General features: G+C 52.2%; 2 protein-coding genes across 9 annotated transcripts in view; both read left to right on the forward strand.

Moving 5' to 3' along the window:
• Window positions 1-3601, forward strand: part of STARD10 (StAR related lipid transfer domain containing 10) — a 36598-nt gene extending 32997 nt beyond the window's left edge. For all 5 annotated transcript variants that reach the window (XM_081282367.1, XM_081282366.1, XM_081282363.1 and 2 more), the window contains 4 exons: window positions 387-490; window positions 1132-1249; window positions 2924-2976; window positions 3200-3601. In XM_081282367.1, the coding sequence (XP_081138493.1) occupies window positions 387-490; window positions 1132-1249; window positions 2924-2976; window positions 3200-3445 (521 nt within the window). In that variant the 3' untranslated portion in view covers window positions 3446-3601. The remainder of the gene's footprint in view (window positions 1-386; window positions 491-1131; window positions 1250-2923; window positions 2977-3199) is intronic.
• Window positions 3602-5499: 1898 nt separating this feature from the next.
• ARAP1 (ArfGAP with RhoGAP domain, ankyrin repeat and PH domain 1) overlaps window positions 5500-18962 on the forward strand; it is a 65805-nt gene continuing 52342 nt past the window's right edge. For 2 of the 4 annotated variants that reach the window (XM_081282326.1, XM_081282327.1), the window contains exon 1: window positions 5501-5603. The gene's annotated coding sequence lies outside the window, so the exon portion shown is untranslated. Of the gene's footprint in view, window positions 5604-18962 lie in introns of all 4 variants that reach the window. The other 2 variants (XM_081282324.1, XM_081282328.1) reach the window with 2 other exon arrangements.

Genomic DNA, 18962 nt, shown 5'->3' on the forward strand with positions numbered 1-18962 from the left:
CTACACATACAAACATGCATCCACACAGTTGTGTACACAACCCATATAATGTGTCACATCCTCCGGCATATATTTTCATAACACACATTCATAATAATACTGTTTTTCTCTCATCACATATTCATATATACAAACTGGCCAGACCAGCAAGGTAAGGGCTGTGTGAGGTTGTGAGGAGCAGGGATAGCTAGACAGTAGGGACAAGGGTTATTCTCTGTCTCTTCTCTGGTTCCAGTGTGGGAATGTCCTGGTGCGGGTGGGTAACTGTTTGGATCAGCGGGAGCTGGCAGTTAACTAGGCATCCCTCCGTTGCCAGCCTCTGCCACACCCTCACTTGCAGGCAGGAGGACCAGTGGTCTGGCTGAACTGTCCCTTGCCCTCCACAGGGAGGTGTCCCAAGCCTCTGAAGAACCGTGATGTCATCACCCTCCGCTCCTGGCTCCCCATGGGCACTGATTACATCATCATGAACTACTCAGTCAAACATCCTGTGAGTCCATCTGCCTTCCTTGCTGGGTGGGTGAGGCAAGGTGCCAGGCAAGGCTGGGCCATGGCTGACACCATGACTTCTCTGTGACTTTGGGCAGGCAGGGGGCTCTGTGGCCCTTCAGTTTCCTTTCTGACAGGATAATGGCTTCTATCTCCCTGCTTGGGCACTCAAGTACATCAGAAGAGGGTAGTTTGGGCCATTTCTGTGGAGAGGGGTTGGGGTGGCCTTGGTTTGATTGAGCACTGGGTGAAGCTGGACAGAAAATAGAGAAGCAAGTTGTGAGTGGCAGTGTTCTGTGGACCTTCCTGAGGTGGGGCCATTTTAATCATCCTGGGCAGGAAGAATAGGCAGGTATGGTTGGCTTGGACAAGGGTTGAGTGTCTATGTGAACTCATGAGCCTTGACCCCAGGCTGGGAGATTTCCTATGGGAACAAGGAAAGCCTTAAGAAGGGCAAGGATGATCTGATCTGATTCTTACCTTTCTCCTTGCCCCAGCATCAGGTCTGGCTTGGCACAGACACCAGAGGATGTGAACTAACTCTGTGTGTGTGTATGTGTGTGTGTGTGTGTGTGTGTATCTCAAAAGACATCTCTTTTGCCCCCATGCTGAGTCTCACCTCCCTGTACCTTCCATCCCCAGAAATACCCACCTCGAAAAGACTTGGTCCGAGCTGTGTCCATCCAGACGGGCTACCTCATCCAGAGCACTGGGCCCAAGAGCTGCGTCATCACCTACCTGGCCCAGGTGGACCCCAAAGGTGAGGGCTTGGCCCTGGCAGCCTGTCATGGGATCCTTCCCTATACTACACGGGATGGGCTTGATCTACTAGGGATTCAGAGGACATTTGTTAGGAGATGTCTTGTACTTGGGCATCTCTACCCAAAGTCAATGGAATGAAAAGAATGGGCCAAGGTGGTAGCTGCTGCTTCTCTGAGGAGACTTGGAACTTTCTTCCTGGGCCCTCACATTTCCAGCTCAGATTTGTTTCTGTTCACTATCTGTTCCAGCTCTGTCTTTTGGGCTCCCATCCTCTGTCTATTCAGGAAGCCTGGGTTTTCTAGGCCTGCCTTTTCTTGGGAGGGCTCAGCCACTCCTGAGGCTGCTTTTGAAGTTGACCACACATCTCTTTCTGCTGAGATACAGGTCCCCGTGGCCACTGATTTCCTGCACATTCTCCCTCAGGAGGTCTTCTTGGTACCTGAGATTCAGCATCCAAAGCTAAGCTCACCATCACCCCTCTCCACCTCTCCTTCTCCTAAGTCTCTGCCTTCCAGTCACCCCACCTGGTCAGCTGGAGCCTCAGCTTTCAAATCCAGTTCCTGATTCTTAATGATTCTGCCTCAGACATAGCTCCTGAATCTGCCATTTTTCTGCATATTCAGCTGTCCTATCTGTCCTTACCAGTTACTGGAGGAAGTTTTCTAAAATGCTTATTTTGTTATGACTGCATCTGTTTAAAATGCTTCTCTGACTCTCTGATGTCTCAGGATATAGTCTGAACCCCCTCCCCAGGTTTCTTAGTCCCTACATGCCCCTACACTTTTCCACTCCCCTGACTTTTCCTTCCAATATACCTCTTTTCCCTTACTTAGCCCTCCAAGCCTGCTTCAGGTGTCACCTCTTCTGTCACTAATGCTCAGGGGAGTACCTGCTCCCTACTCTGGCCCACTTCCCTTTAGAATACCTGGCACATGGTTGAGCCCCCAGACAGTGAGTTCCTCTTTGGATCTCCAAGGCTGGTTGAGGGTAGGTATCACAGTGAATGTGGAGTGAGTGGGTGACTGAATGAGTGACTAAAGGATGGTTAAATCTTGAACATCCTTGCTAGGTTCAAGTCCCCAGGGTCATAGTGGTTCTAGTGCAGGGTTCCCAGGTCTCACTGAGTGTATTGGCTGTCAGAGGCAGAGCAGATTCTTGGCAATGAGGTAGTTGGAGAGCTGGGCTGTAAATTCCAGGTCAAGCCAGGCTGGGGTGTTCAGTAAGATGCCTGCATAGTTAGAACAGGGGATGGAAGGACAGCCAGAGGAGGGGCTGAGCATCAAGGCCCAGTTATGGTAGTGGGGTTAAGAATGAGAAGGGACATCAGTGTGAAAGGAGGAAGGAGGCAGGCTGGAGCTTGGTGGGTCAGAAATTCAACCCACAAGTAGCCTGGGGTTACCTAGGACCCTGTGGTTTTCTTCCATGCATTCTTGGAGCTCAGCAAAGGGACAGTGGGGGCAACAGTGGGGGCAGAGTTGACCCCAGGACCTTGAGGAATGACGGGGAAAGGAATCAGGAAGACGTCTTATAGGATTGCCTCACTCATCCCTTCCTGTGGAGTAAAGGGAGGCCTTCCAGGAATGCTAAGCTGAGGGAAGGGGCTGGGAATTGAGGGGGGCTGGGTGCCTGAGGCTGCTTCCTCCCTTCTCACCACATTTCCCTGCCCTCTTAGGTTCCTTACCCAAGTGGGTAGTGAATAAATCTTCTCAGTTCCTGGCTCCCAAGGTGAGTGGCCTTGGGACTTCAAGGGTCTGGAGGCTGGGGGAGAGGACATTGGGGATGTTAGGGTGAGGGGGTGGAAACAGGGATGGACACTGGGGCAGGGGTCAGGGGATAAGGGACCAAGTTATAAAACCCACAAGAGTTGGGAAACTGGTGGTGCTGGGAGGGGTATGGGAAATTCCTAGTCCTGCTGGCACCCCTTGACACTCGGGTATTGGGTCTGCAGGCCATGAAGAAGATGTACAAGGCATGTGTCAAGTACCCTGAGTGGAAGCAGAAGCATCAGCCACACTTCAAGCCATGGCTGCATCCAGAGCAGAGCCCATTGCCCAGCCTGGCACTGTCGGAGCTGTCAGTGCAGCACGCAGACTCACTGGAGAACATCGACGAGAGCGCAGTGGCAGAGAGCAGGGAGGAGCGAGTGGGTGGTGCAGGTGGCGAGGGCAGTGATGATGACACCTCGCTCACCTGAGTGCAGCACTGCTGCATGGACTGAGACCAGACTGGGGCTGAGCCCAGGGGCATGGATCCTCCCGCACTTCCTCCCTGCCTCCTGGGGGCCTTGGGCTGCACCCAGGCGGCATTACAGCCTGGCTGGACACAGCCCCAATAAACGATCCCACAGCCTCAGCTGGCTCTTCACTGTGCCTGCTTCCCACCTGCCCCAGCACTGTCACTGCCCTGGTTCCCAGGTTCTTCAGTTAATTTTGTTAATGATATTATTGTTTGCCTGGCCTTTGATCCTTTGGGCATCTTATTTGCCCATATGTAGCTGGGGCAATTATTGCCCCCTTGTTCTGTCCATTTTCACTCATACATCTACCTGTCCTTGTTGCATGTTCACTTTGCCATTTGTTCCAGGCTATCTGGTTGCCCTCAACTGATCTAAGGGAGGGAGCAGGCCTGACTATAGGCCTCTCATCATGGGTTGGAGAGTGGGGTTCTACAATGTGACCTCTGTTTCAAGGCCCTTTAAGCTCAACCTATGGAATGGATATCTGATGATCTCGTGTCATCACAGAAGGGAAGGGGATGGATCTGTAGGTCTCAGGCCACAGAGCTATGGGTCTCAGAGCTGAGGCTGGGGCAGTATATCATAGAGGAGGGAGTTCAGGAGTGCAGGTGAGGGTCATTGACTCTACTGCAGTGGAAGGGACAGGCTCTGTTGTTGCACCCTTCTTAGTTTTTTTCTGAAGGTTTCTGGACTCTGTTAACAGAAATGGTGGGGCCTCAGGCCTCCATCCCCTTTCTAGTGGCCAGATGCCAGCCTCCTTGCCCTTTGCTTCATCTGACTACTCTTAGATCTAGAGGTAGGCCTAGGCTTTATCTGTTCTTTGTGGCCTCCCTGTTGCCTGAGTGAGGGCCCTGTGTTCTGCTCCTTTTCAGTAATTTAGGTCCTATGCAAACTTGGGGCTTAAAATTTCTCCCCAAGGTCTGGCTTTTTTTTTTTTTTTTCTTTTTCTCCTTCTGGAAAGTTGCTTGCCTTAGCGCTGCCAGTGGAAGACATAATCTACTCAGAGTCAGGTCCTTCTGAGGGGAAAGGCATATAGATGGCTAATGAGGGTGGGCAGGAAATTCTGTCACTTACCTTGAAGGGTTCCAATCCCAGCTTTGCTCAATACTGGTTCTGTAACTTGGGGAAAGCATGGGAACTTCTTGGAGCTTCATTTCCTAATTCATAAACTGTGGTGACAATCTTTGCCTTCAAGCAAGTATGAGAATCGAAAATAAAAGGAGTAAATTGCCCAGCACTATGCCTGGCATATAGTAGGTATTCAAATTAAGGGCATTTCTTTCTTATGGTAAACCCCTACACCCATCCTAGTGACAGCTCCAAATATCCCCACTGTGTATATGGAAAATACACAATGAAACCCAGAGAAATTAATGTCTGTGACTTAGCTGGACCTAGAAGTGCCTGCCAAGCCCTGGGTCCTCCTCTTTGTATGTACTGGAAGGAGAGGAAGAATTTCCATTTTAAGTTCATTGAAGGAGCCTTAGGTGCTGGTACCTCAGGCTGCAGGATACAGCTCAGTGATCCTGTGACAGGACTCTTTCTTTCCCACTACCCAGGGGGATGTGGGTCCAGGGTCCAGGGTCCAGGGAGAGAGGAGGAATACTCTTAAAGAATGTGGGAAGAACTCCCGGAGGAGGCGTTCAGGGACTACAGTCCTCCATTCTCCAACCCCCCCCCCCCGCCCCAATCTCCTTCACGTGTGGTGCGTTTGTATGTCCGTGTCCCTTCACAGGGCGCTGACTCACGGGAACAGGGGTGGTGAGGCAGGGAGACTCCGGGAGAGACGGAGACTCGGCTGCCTGTGTGCGGGGGTGGGGGTGGGGGTGGGGGTGGGGTGGGGGGAGGCAGACTTGGCCTTAGGAGACCCGAGGACTTGCCAGCAGGGTCTGGCAGGCGGGCCAACCCCGCCGACTCAAGGGTCGCTACTAGGCTGGGGGCGGGGCGGGGCCGGGTCCCTGCCCCTTCCCCGCTCCCCCCTCCCCGGGGCGTCACGTGGGGCGGGCGGAAGCGCCCCGCGGGGTGGGCGCGACGGGCCGGCTGCCGGGAGTTGGCGGTGGCAGCTGGAGTCAGTAGCGGCCCCGCGACTTCAGGTCCCCGCGTGGACACTTCACAGGTCAGTGCTTCCGGCTTCCTTGGCCCCCGGTCCGCAGTCCCCTCTCCTGGTGTGTCTGCAGTTTCCCATACCTCGGAAGGGAACGCCGAGGCCGCGCGGCTACTCAGCGCTGGGCTCCCACTTCCCGGGGTTATCTCTTCTGCTTTGCTTTTGGCCGGGAGTGGGATGGGGTGGGGGTCGCTGCTAAGGATGAACTGTTGGGTCAGAGCGGGCAGACACCGAGCTTCCAGCCCTCAGCCCCTCAGCATGAAGGCTCCCAGGCTCCGGAGCCAGCTCTCCCTCGGGAGTCTTGATTTTCTTATCTGTAAAATGAAAGCTCCCACCCCGTTGGCTGCTGAGACCCTTAACCTTTCTGCAGAACCGTTTGACCCAGGGCCTTAGACCTGGGGCAGGCTACTTCCGGTGTCTGCACCTTAATTCTCGGCCGGTAAATGGGGGCATGGCCTCCCAAGAGCTTACCTGGCCCAATTGCTGGAAAAAGGAGGCTGTGTTCACTGAATGGGGTCAAGCCGGAAGTAGGTGGTTGGGCCTGTAGAGCACAGGCTTGGAATACGACCTGGGGACACAGGGTGGGTAATTGGTCCCAGGTCTCCAGGAGTAGTTTTTGGTGCTGGGGAACTCTAATCAGGAGCCATCAGAGATGGCTTCAACTACATGCACTCACCCAAATCTCATGTCCTAGGGAGCCTTCTCTGGGGGAGCCACACTTGGGGGGGGGGACATGGGAGGGATGTTTAGGAAAGTATTTGAATGCCTACAGTCTCAGGGTCCCAGACTGAGGCACTTATGATACCTGTCCTTCAAGAGCCAAGAGCAGTCAAGCTGGGGGAGACCTCCCAGCAAGATCATTATAGAGTAGAAGGAATCCAGTGGAGCCACGAAGACAGGTATGGACAGGTACAGGCCCAAAGAGGAGGAGATGACTGGAATGGGCCTTGGCAGGTCAGTAGCAATTAGTGAGGTCAACGGGCCTTCAGGTGAGGGCATAGCTGTGCAGAGGCAGGAACCTGGATTATGTGTTTGAAAAATGGCATGGAGATGGGTGTGGTTGCAAGGGGTGACAGGGGAGAGGTGTACAGAGAACTCATCCTTATATTCCATGGGTCACTGGGGATTGTCTAGACCCTAGCCTAGGGACCCTGCCTCCCCATTGGCCATTTGCTTACTGGAGTAGAATAGGAGGGAGGTGTCCCAGGCAAAGTACTGACAACTATAGTGTGTGTGGTAGAGGAGGGCAGAGGTCCAATGTCCCTCATTGCCCCCAGGCTTTATTTGGGCATTCAGTCTCCTCCCTCAGTCCCAGCCTTACCTTTCACCATCTGGGCTCTAGTTATTTTTCTCCACACATCAAGAATCAGCCTTTTGTGCAGATAGCATGTCCTCCCCACACCCTCCAGAAGTTTTCTCTCTACCCATTTCCCAGGTTATTTGGGACTTTAGGTTTCAGAAATGGGCTGCTCACTCTTTCCAGCCCAGTCTTTCAGTCCTCTCTAATAGCACAAGTTAGGAAGGGTCTTCCTGGAGCTCTGTGGAATAAGGTACTGCAGCGCTATGGGACTAACTGGGACTTGGGACCTGAAGTCCCAGGGCACCACCAAGCACTGTCTGGCAAGACCCCATACTTCTCAGATCCTTCATTTCCCCATCTGCAGGATGGGGTGGTAATCCCTGGCTTCATGTCCCAAAGAGAGGCTGTGCTGGGGCAAAAATATGGTCTATCTGAAAATAAATCCTGCCCCCAGAATTGAGCATTTGAGTGAAGGAAAGAAGGAACCCAGGAAAAGTGGTCAGTTCAGGAGGGCTGCAGAGTACTGGGGCCAGTGGTGGACCAGGCCTAGGGCACTGGCTAGAGGGAGGGGAGTCCCCATCACCCTCCTGGGCCTCTCCCCTTCCCACTCCACTCTCCCTTGGCTAAGCTCAAAGCAGCCGCCAATGCCCAAACAAGTGGCCTGTGTTCCCAGGGGAGGGGGAGGGGAGGCAGGCCCTGGGCTCCAGGCCCGTCTGTCCAGCGTCCAGTACTGACCCTGGCCCCCGCCCCTCTCTCTGGGTCTTAACCCTTGGGGGCCTGGACTGGGTTCTGAGCTGCTTGAAGGCTGGTGCTTCTTGCCCACCCTGTTTTAGGTTTTCAAGGGTTCTTTCCACCCTGTTTTATGTTTTCAAGGGTTCTGTGAACCAGGGGGCGATGCAGTAGAGTATCAGTTGGAAATGGGAAAGAAAGGAGGGATGAGGGATTGGGGAGAGGCCCCCTATGGCAAATACAGCCATGAACACTTAGACACCACTTGGCTCAGAAGCTGCTTTTGCAGATGATGACACAGAATTAAGGGCCCAGAGATCAGGCCAGGATCACACGAAGCCTGGGCAGGGGCAGGAAGTATCAGGACAAGTAGACTCCTAGTCTGGGGAAAGGGAAGGAGAGAGGGAAGCTTTTTCTGAGAATCCACCAGGTACTGGAGGCTATCACTGCTTAAGAGGAGAATCGAAGAGGAAGACACTGAGCCTGAAAGAGTTTAGTACTTACATTAGTGAGTACTATGTCGGCAAACATGCATATAGCGTTGTAGGCATCTTCATGTCTGTGTGTATATAGATATGCATATACATACACACATGTGCATTTACACAGTTCTGGGACTAAACCCAGGGGTGTTCTACCACTGAGCTACATCCTCAGCCCTTTTACATTTTATTTGAGACAGGGTCTCACTGAGTTATCCAGGCTGGCCTCAAACTTGAGATCCTCCTGCATCAGCCTCCCAACTTACTAGGATTACAGGTGTGCACCACCATACCCAACTACTTTTATGTATATTAACCAATTTTATCCTTCCCACAACCAGAGAGATTAGGTGCTGTTTTACAGATCAGGAAACTGAAGCAGAGTGAGGCAGAGTAACTGGCCTTAGTAACAGTGGATTAGGGTAGTGGCAAGATCAAGACTCAGGCAATTCCTTGCCTCCTTTAGCCTGATTTCCCCTCTCCCAGGCTACTGTCACCCCTGGAGCCAGGGTCTTGCTCAGTGAGGGACTTTCCCTGGGTGATGGCCAGTGTCACTTTGAGCCAAGTGTGTCCCCAATCAGGCAGCCCTGGGCCTTCAGAAGTAGCATCCATCCCTTGGGCAGCTCCTTGCACCCCATCTTCTGGTCTCAGCCCCCTCCACAGTCCTATACAGAGGGAGGTTTCATATTTTACTGAGAGGGATTCTTCACTGAGTGGCCATGTAGGTCTGAACAACATAAGGATATGAGGGACCCAGACATCTGCCTCCAGTGTGTACTCCCCACGAAGCTCAGGGCCTGCCCCTGATTCAACACTAGGGTCTTCCAGCTCTGGTTAAAGAAGACATCTTGTCCATCTACGCTCACCCCTGGGCAGACCCCCAGACCTGTACATTCCAATAATGACTCTGGGAAAGACAGTTCTAGCTCAAAGAGGCAGATGATGCCAGGTGTCTGGGAGAGTCTGGGGCTACAATGCTTGGTTCATCTTTGCACAATCTTCCTGTGCAATGTCTCTCATCTTTTAGGTAATAGTTCAGGAAGGACAAGCTTGTCTCCCATAATTAGTATATCTGGCCAGGCACTGTAGTGCATGCCTGTAATCCCAGCAACTTGGGAGACTGAGGCAGGAGGGTTGCAAGTTCAAGGCCAGCCCAGGTAATTTAGCATGACCCTGTCTCAAAATAAAAAAAATGTGCTGGGGATGTGCTCAATGGTAAAGTAAAGCACCTCTGAGTTCAATCCCCATTACCAAAAGTAAAAAACAACAACAACAAAAAAAATTAGGACATTTGCCCTGGATCATTGGGATAGTCAAGAGTGGCTGAGAGGGGATATGGACTTAAGTAACCAGTTCAATAACATTGTGATTTAGTTTAGTAGAAGTAAAGTAGTTAATTATCATTATAATAGCATAACTATTGTTTCTTGGAAGCTGTGCCAGGCAGTGTGCTAGGAATTTTGCATACTGACTTCCTTAACAATAATTTGATGAGGTAAACACCACTCCCATTTTATAGATAAGGAAACTGGTCCCAGAGAAGTTAAGTGATTTGCCCAGGACCATCTACTGGGCATTTGAATTTCTTTTGCTTCAGTGGGAACCCTGAGCATGAGGAGGCATTGCAGACAGAGGAGAGTCAAACCTAGTCCCAGCCTGGGGACTCCCAGTTGGAGTCATAGGCAGAGAATAGAGTGCCACCTGTTTAGGTGATACACTGGTGCCCAGCTGTGGAGCCAGGATCCCATCAAGGGTTTCCTGCTTTCAGACTGGACTAATTACTATTGAGTCCGGAGTCCCCAGGAGCCTAGGGCACCTTCTGGAAGACTGATTTCTGCTCTTGTACTGTTTGATCCAACCTGACTTTTGGTAATACAGTGTTTTTTGGATGAAGAGACTGAGGTCAGTAGAAGGTAAGTGACTTACTAGCAGTGAGCCAAGAAAACAGAGGGCTGGGACAGGAACTCAAGTTGGTGGGTTCTGGGGGGGGGGCTCTAAGATGTACTCCACCCCCTGCCTGGGGCCTGGTTGGACCCCCTGAAGCCCTGAGCTTCCTCAGACACTTCCCACATTGCCTTGCAACAGAAGCCAATCTTTCTTCCTGACCAAACCCAGAACCAGTTCCTCCTAAGGTGCCTGGGATCTGCCACAGTAGGGTGTCAGTGACTGACCAAACCTAGGAAATATTCCTAGAGCCAAGAGGCCAAGATGCAGAGCCCACCTGTGATCAGGAATGTGATGCTCAGGACCAGAGGGGTCCAAGGAGGGCTTAAAGGGTCAGAGTCCCCCATGGAGGGATATGGTAGAGTCTTCCTCCTTATCATTGTCTTCATTGTTATGAGGGCAAAGGTAAGGGCAAGAGGGGTAGACCTCTTATGACCATTCCTCTGTCATCATCCCAGGCCAGGGACCAGAGGCCATACCTGGAATCTTAGGTGCCCAGAGGCCCTAGAGGACCCTGGCCTGGTCTGGCCCTAGTTCCTCTGATCATACCTGTGTGGGAGCTCCTGATGGGATAATAGCAGGGCTGAGTTGCCACTGCACAATGGTCTTCAGATCCATGAGTGTCCCTAGCCAGCTTCCCTCCTGGCCCACCTCTGTGTGTCCCTTACTCTCCTCCCACCATAGCATGAGGGGCCTGGAGTTAGGAACTCAGGGTCTGTCTGTGGCTTCTAGCTAAGTTCAACTTCCCTGAGCTTCAGGGAGGGCAGAGTGAAGTGGCTCCTGGGATGTTCCAGGCTCACCAGCCCCAGATGTGGACAGCACAGGGCAGAAACCAACCAAACTGGACAGGTGGGAGGTGAAAGTAGAGGTAGAGGAGAGTTTCTCTTTCCTCTCTGCTCCCTCCCTTTCTCCACACTGGCTGCCAGGATGTTAAGATTCTGAGATTCTAATCATCAGAAATTTCAAGGATTCTAGGGTTTTGCTATGTCTGTCATCCTCAGCTTCTGAATTTCTGAAGGTCCCAAGTTCCAAGAGCCTGCACAGCTTGGAGTTGGGGTGGATCACCCTGAGTTGAGGCTGAGCCTTGTGCCACTCTGTAGACAATCTGGTATTCAACCGAGGATCAGAGAGTTTTGCAGGCTGCTGGGTGAATAAGAAGCCCCACTGGCCTTCAGCCTCTACATGCTTTTGGCCCACACCACCCCCAGCACACACACCCTGCTGCCTCCCTTTCCAGAAATCTGAGGAGCAAGCCACAAGGACAGGGTGGGAGCAGAAGAGACAGCTGTGGTTGGAAGGCAGGGGGCCCCCTCTGTAGTGACTGGGAGTAGTGGGGCTGTCCCCATGGACACCAGGTCAGGTTGAATGGAGACTCAGGGAGAGAAGGTGGTGACTGGCTGTGTCACAGAGCAAGGTCAGCATCATACTGCAGGCATAAAAGCCAGCATGAGATGTGGCTCAGCAAACCCAGGTCAGGCCTTGAAGCTTTAGTCAGGCTTAAGAACACTTATGAAGAGAGGTGATTGGCAGAAATCTGTGTCAGGGAGCCCAAGGGGAAGCACTATCCTGCCTTAGGGTGCCTGGGTCTTGGCTGAGGGCCTTGGGGTGGTTCAGGATGCTTCCCCCAGCTCTTCCCAGTGCTGTCTGGTCCTGTGCTCAAAGGGCCTTAGGCACAGGAGTGCTTCCTGGGAGACTCCCTGGCTGGGTGAGCTCCTTGCTGAGGCTTGCTTCTTAGCCCCTTCCTGGCCACTTCCCTCTGGTGGGGACTCTGTGAGGTGGGCTCAGCAGTTGATGCCCCAGTGGTTAGGGTGGCTGGAGCCCAACCCTGCACCCCTTGATGTGAATTGGGTGAGGCTTTTAGCCTATGAGCCTTGGTTCTCTTTAGGGGTGACCTCTAGCTGGCTGCTGTGTGGTTTGGCAGCTAAAATGCAAGTTTGTTTTTAGAGGCCATCATGGGCCTGGTGGGGAGAGAGGGACCCTTTCCTCTGGGGTCAGGGCTGGGGACTGATATTATTTCCAAAAGATAAGACAGCTTGGGATGGAGTGTCCCTTGCTTGGTGAAGGGGTATTGGAGTGTCAGCTGAAGTTCTAACTCCCCACTGGGACTGGGGCTCTTCCTCCTGCTTCTTCCTTTTTCCTCAGTTCTACAGATGGACATGCTAAGCCAGGGAGTGTCTGTTCCAGAAATGTGAATCAGGACACTGACCTGCCTCTACTGCTGGTGGCCTGAAAACCCACATTTCTCAGGGCCAAACTGGCTTAGCCCACTTGGAGGGGCAGGTTACTAGATAAGAATACTGGTTTGCTCCATTATCTCTGAAGTCATCTGAGGACCATCTGCCTATTAGTTATTCCAAGCTCAGGCCTGGTCCTGTTCCTGACTTGCTGTGTGGCCCAGTTAAGCTTTTGCCCTCTCTGGGACTTACTTTTCCTTCTGGAAATGTGGAGGATTGGAAGTGGTGGTTCTTTTTTTTTTTTTTTTTTTTTTTTTTTTTTTTTAAAGGGAGAGAGAGAGAGAGAGAGAGAGAGAGAGAATTTTTTTTAATATTTATTTTTTACTTCTCGGCAGACACAACATCTTTGTTGGTATGTGGTGCTGAGGATCGAACCCGGGTCGCACGCATGCCAGGCGAGCGCGCTACCGCTTGAGCCACATCCCCAGCCCAGAAGTGGTGGTTCTTAATGTGGGAAGAGTGGATGGTTGGGGGTTACAAAGTGCCAGAGGGAAAGCAGGGCTGGATGGGACAGCAGGAGGGTAGAGCTGTAGCTGGTGGGCCCCAGCAGGATGGGGGCATGGTGCTGGGAGGCTAGAGGCTGGACTTTAGCCACACTTGGGTTGCTGACTTGCAGGATGATCTGGGCTACTTGCTCTCCATGTGTAAAATTGGGGAGTATCCTTTCAGTCAATAGCTATTCATGGTGTGCCATCTTTGGGACATGGGAATCAGATCATGGTCCTGTCAGAGTTGGGGGTGAGAGACAATATGTGACAGATAGAATCACACTGGCCAGTGATGTGATCAGAGCTGTCATGGAGTCAGAGACTGTTTCCTGGAGCAGGTGGCACTTGATCTGACAGGGTGAGGTAGAAAAAGATGTTCTAAGGTTCTAGAGAGATGGAATGGTTATAAGCAAAGGCCTGATGGGAGGTAGTGCTGATGTTGGGAGTGGAGGGAATAAGGCCAGAGATGAGGGACAAGAAGCAGAAGCCAGTGGGTGGGGGCCCACTGAACCCCAACTGGCAATGGGGAGCCACAGAAAATTGGGCAAGCAGGGGAGAGGCAGCACTTGCCTAGTGGGTGGTGGTTGGTTTCAGAGACTCCTGAGAGCCTGTTGTAGTTCTGACCTGCTCTGCGGAACTGTTGAGTGATGCATGGGAGGGTGGGGTGTCCTGAGAGTCAGCACTTCCCTCTGTTGGGGGGCTCCCCAGAAGTGTTTATTGGGCCAGCCCAACAGGAAGTGGCTGGGGCAGCCTCAGAGGTCAAAAGAAGGGATAAGCCCAGCCACAGAGTCAAAAGAGCCTCAGAGTCAAATCTTTGACTCCTATCCCTCCAGTCTGAACTTTGCCATAGATCTTGACCAATACCCTCACCTGTCTATCTCACCAGGGTGAGCTGGGCTCAGCCCCAGATAGAATGCCTCTCAGGTCCAGCCTTCTGCAGCCCCTGGCCAGCCCTGCCCACCTCCGTATGTGTGCCCAGCCCCTGCTGCCCACAGCAGCTCCGAGGCTTTTTGGGGAAGGATGTGAGGTAGAGGAGGAGGGGGATTCAGGAGGGAGAGGAACAAAGGCTGAAAATACTGACAGATGTCACATATTGAGCACCTGCTGCAAGCCAGGCCTTCGTAGATTTCCGTCAGTATATTTCATCTATAGTTATTGAGCATATTTTGGAAGACTGTTCCAGCTCCTAGGGATACAGCTATGCATAAAACAAGGCCTGTGCCTCCTGGCTGAGGAGGTTGACATTAACAGATATATAAAGTGATGTCTGGTGGTGATAAATGAGATGCTGAAGAATGAAACAGGGTGAGGAGAGAGAGACTTTTAGTGGTGCTTTTATAGGTCCATTGATCAGGGAAGGTATAGCATTTGTGAAGGTGCCTGAAAAAGTGTGGGAAGGATTTGTGCCAATGTCCAGGCCCAGGGAGCTCCAGCACCTGGCCTGAGGCAGGAGCCCATGCAGTATGTGGTATTGGAGTAGCATCCAGAACAAGCAGGTGGGAACCAGTAGGGACAGACCGCACAGGGCCAGGAGGCTGTGTGCCCAATGGAGCTTTTACTCTGAAGGAGTGAGAGCTGGTCAGCTGTGGATCTGTTTTGAAGGCTTAAATTTATTCCTTTCTAGCATGCAAGACAAAGCTGTCATGATTCTATTACACAGATGTGTAAATTCAGGCTCAGAGAAGTTATGTGGATTCCCCTGTCTCACCATCTGTGGCCACGCGCTGTGTCCAGGAAGTACTCTGCTGCCTATCATGGCTTCCTCTCATCTAGACAGTAACAATGAGCATCTTAGGTTAGACTTCAAGTTCTTTCTTAGCCTACACTTGCTCTCTCTCTTCTACCTGCCCTCCCTGTCCCCTTCCTGGGCCCTATGTGTCTCTGTGTCTTTATGAGGAGATGGGGTGGAGAAAGGATCCAGGCAGTCCTTGATTCAGATTCTGGCCCCTGTGTGGCCTTGAGCAACCTCTGAGGCTCAGTTTACTCATCTGTAAAGTGGTCTAAAACCACCCACTTTATCGATGTGTGTGATATGGTGGCTGTGGATACAGCACTTGGCAGATAGTAGCCACTGAATAGTGTGGCCTCACAGTGCTCTGAGCAGGGAAGGCTGACCAGGGGACCAGGTTAGGATGCCCCACTGTGGCTCTGCTGGACAGGGCTTGGAGAAGAAGGCTGAGTCGGGGAGTCCTCCTGTCTTGCTGGCTGTGTATTGGGGAAAGCTGAGGTCACACAGGAAATCAGAGGCCACAGCCTGTGGGAATGGTTTCCCATCTCCCTCCTCCCTTCCAGTCACAGCCCCTTCCCCTGCCAATCTAGCCACCCCCACCCCCCAACACAGCAGCTTCCCCTTTCAGGTGGCAGCAGCGAGGGGCCCACTTATCTTCTGGCTTCTCCAGTCTCCTAGGGGCCACCTAGGGAGGGGCAGGTCTGGGTCCCTGTTCCCCTGGGCCACAGTTCTAGGGTGCAGAGGAGCCCACCAAGTCCTCCTGAGCAAGCAGGAGCCTCTGGTTTCTGGTCAATTCTTCTCTCTACCGTCAATGCCATGCTGGCCTGAGGCCACTCCAGTGTATTCCAAGGGGCCTGGCAAGAAGAGCAGTGGTGACCCTCCTTCTGTCTGCTCCTGCCACCAGTGATTCTGTGGTCAGCCCTGTGTTCCCATCCTTCTGCTGTCTTCCTGTTTCTGCCTCATTTACAGTGCTGATAGCCCCTCCTATCTCCCCACGGGTAGCGGTCACAGCAGAGGGTTTCCTGGAGTCACCCTGTGGCACCTCAGGCCTGCCTCTGCTCAGCACACACACTCTGTGGTGTGAGAGGTGCCCTGGGAAGAAGTCCCAAGCCCCAGGAGACCATGTTAGTGACTGAGGGTCATGGGTGCCTTGTTGTGCTTTTGGCAGGAGCACAGGTGTGGGTCATGGGTGGGAAAGGCCTGAGCCGGCCCTGGAGGATGAAGAGGTGGGGCAGAGAATGTGGATGTGGGTTGGGGCAGGACCTTTGCCATATCAGGTTCACCTTGTGGACTTGAGGGCAGGCTGGCTGTGGGTAGGGAAAAGCAGGAGGCAGGGACAAGGGGTCAGGGTCCAGGTGAGCTAGGCCAAGGGCTGGTGTAGCTGTGCTTACCACAGGCCCTGGGTTTCACCCCCTGCACTGCAAAAATAAACCAGCAGAGGCCTGTTGTAAAAGGTGACAGGGAGAGGTGTGACAAAATATGTCATAGAGGAATGAGTTGGGAGAGGGGAGTGGTCCCGAGTGGCCCATCTGGGGAAGGGTACATGACAGGAGGAGAGGGATTAGTATGTGGCAGACTTTCATGAGGCCTAAAATCAAATCCTTTTTACTTTCAGCTTCATTTTTTAAAAAATTTTTTTGCAAGTGAGGGACTTTGGAATCATAGCTTGCTTCCTACCTGACCCTCTACTCGGAGGGCACTGAGCCATGAGGGGGCTGAAGGGTGAGTGTCAGAGCTGGGGTGGAGTCAGATGCTGTCTGGAAGACAAACCATGGAGTCCGGGGAGCCTTGGGCTTACTGGTGGGCCTCGGTGCATTTCTGGTTTGGGAGTTGGAGGCTGCGCTCTGCCTCTGGCCTCTTAGGCCTGGGGAAGACCGGGGGGGGGGGGGGGACCTTATTTGATAGCTGTGTGTGAGATCCTCAGGAGTGTAGGTTGGGGAGGGGGCTGTGGGTCTCTGTCTCTCATTCTCCAGTCTAGATGACCCAGCATATCAGCAATTTTGTTTATATTTCTCTTAGTAATCTATTGCATGCTTTATTTAAAATGAAGCTACTGTATGATAGTGTTAGGGAACAAACTGCAAGAAACTCAGTGCTAGTTACTTAAATACATTTCTCTTTTTTCCTTCTGATTATAAAAGTGATACACAGTTGTAAAAACTTCAAACAATACAGACATCAAACTTGTAGAAAATCTTTCAAGATGGGTCGAAAGTTAACATTAGGCATGAAATTACGACCTAGGCAGTCCATTGTTCCTTAGTCTTTAGTGTCTCTCAGTCATTAATAAAACTGTGGTTTATCATTTTATCAGGGTGGTGCTGGTGGGGCTACCATAAGAAGGTTGCTAAAATATCATGTCTCATTGGGCACACCCTTAGGGATGTGATTGCAAGTTCAAAGCCAGCCTCAGCAATTTAGTGAAACCTTAAACAACTTAGTGAGACTTTGTCTTAAAAGAAAAAAATAAAAAGGGATGGGGATGTGACTCAGTGGTTGTGTGCCCCTAGGTTCAATCCCTTGGTACCAAAATAAATAAATAAATAATATTATTAAAATTTGAAAAAAATCATGTCTCTCATCCACACTCTGTGGATGTGTGTTGTGCACTGCCAAAGGGTACTGGGGGATGGGTAGAGGTGATGGCTGGAGAAGATCTGAAACCCAGCCTTTCTTCTGCTTGCTGGGCTGTATGACCTGGTGCAGGGTTCGTGGAGGAAGAGCCTTCTCTATCTAATTTGTTTAAGAGCCCCCCCTAGGTTGAAAGCGCTTCTTTCAGAGCAGGGTGCCAAAGAGCAGGTGTGTTTGGTTTGGGATGGGAGGTTGTGGTGTCTTGGGCATGGCAGGCAGAGGTCCAGCAGGCAGTGGGTGTCTGGTCTGGAATGATGGGTGCAGAGGGACATGGCTGGAGGTGGGTGAGGTAGTCATTGGTGTCGGGGGTAACTGAAAACCTCGGGATGCTGGGGGTCCCAACTAGATTCTGGTTGTAAGTCCAGTGCCATGGGCTATTCTGGTCAGCACTGGCCAAGGCCTTGGGATTAGGGACAGGAAGTGACTGCCTTAGCAGCAGAGAAGTGAGCAGAAGATGAGCAAGTGTAGCCTCCAGTACACATGTGGTGACGTGTCATGGTTGTCTGGGTGCTGGGCAGGGACTGAACGCTTCATTTTGTGGAGAGGGAAACCAAGGCTTGGAATATTACATGATTTTCCCAGGGCTTCAGGCAAGAAGTGGTGGAGCTGGGACTGGAGTCCAGACTTGCTCTGCATACTGGGTAGGGGTGCCTGAGTCCTGGAGCCTGGGGACTTGCCCACAGACCCCCAGCTTCCCACTAGGTAGCTGAGGCAGCTCTTCATTTACCTGGACCCTGGGGACACTTGCCATCAGCCTCCTATGCTTCAGGGACTCAAGACAGGCCGTACTGCAGACGGGACGGGACTCTCCTGGTGCTAGGAAGGTTAACAGGGCAGAGACACAGGCAGGAGCAGGGCAGGAGCCCTGGTGTGTCTTCTTGGGACTTGTAAGCAGTGGCCATCTATCCCTGAGAGATAGAAAACAGGTCTCTTGGCCCAAGGGCCAGCTGACTAACCATTTGGGAGTTGCACCTGCTGTCTTGCAGGAGGCAGGTGCGGGTGCTGAGAGAGCTTTTTTTTTTTTTTTTTTTTTAATATTTTTAGTTGTAGTTGGACACAATACCTTTATTTATTTATTTTTATGTGGTGCTGAGGATCGAACCCAGGGCTTCACATGTGCGAGGCAAGTACTCTACACTGAGCCACAAACCCAGCCCAAGAGCTGTTTTTTGCAGGGGCGGGGGTCACTTCTGCACCCTTGGGGCTGGGAACCCAACCCCCACCTAGTTCCTCATATCTACAGGAAGTGTCTCCAAGGCTTGCCCGCATTAGCCTGAGCTAGTGGAGTCCCAAGCGCCCAAGCGGTTGGTAGATGTCCAGGAGGGTGACCCTGCCTGTAGGTATCACCTGGTGACTGGGCCGGGGAGGGCTAGACGTTGGGGTCTAGGGCATCTCCAGGGTCTGGAGCATGTTGGGCTCCAGGGCAGTTGTGCACAGTGGGATTGTTGGTGGAGAGCCGGAGGTCTGAAGGCTGTTTGGTGTAGTGTGGTGGGGCAGGTGGTTGTGCTGTGTGGCTGTCGGGTAGGTAGGAGGTGTGTGCCCTGGAGGCAGTGCAAAGTATGGGTTTGTGGTACTCGTGGGGTGTGGTTTTTAGACCCAGGTGACTATGTATGTTTTTGGTTCCTGTGTAGACAGCTCCGAGGGGTTTCTTGAGGTCTGTATACTCAGGTTCCTGCCCACCTGCTCAGCTGGGAAGCCTGGGGCAAGGGGCAAAGGGCTGGCCATGCAGAGAAGGAGGAGGTGGGTGAGTGAGCTGAGACCTCAGCTCAGGCCTTCCTCTCCTGTCCCCTGGAGGGTTGGATCTTTCTTTGAACTCAGAGTGGAGCTCTGTGCA

Source organism: Spermophilus citellus (genome assembly GCF_964194105.1).
Source record: "Spermophilus citellus genome assembly, chromosome: 2".
Lineage (NCBI taxonomy): Eukaryota > Metazoa > Chordata > Mammalia > Rodentia > Sciuridae > Spermophilus > Spermophilus citellus.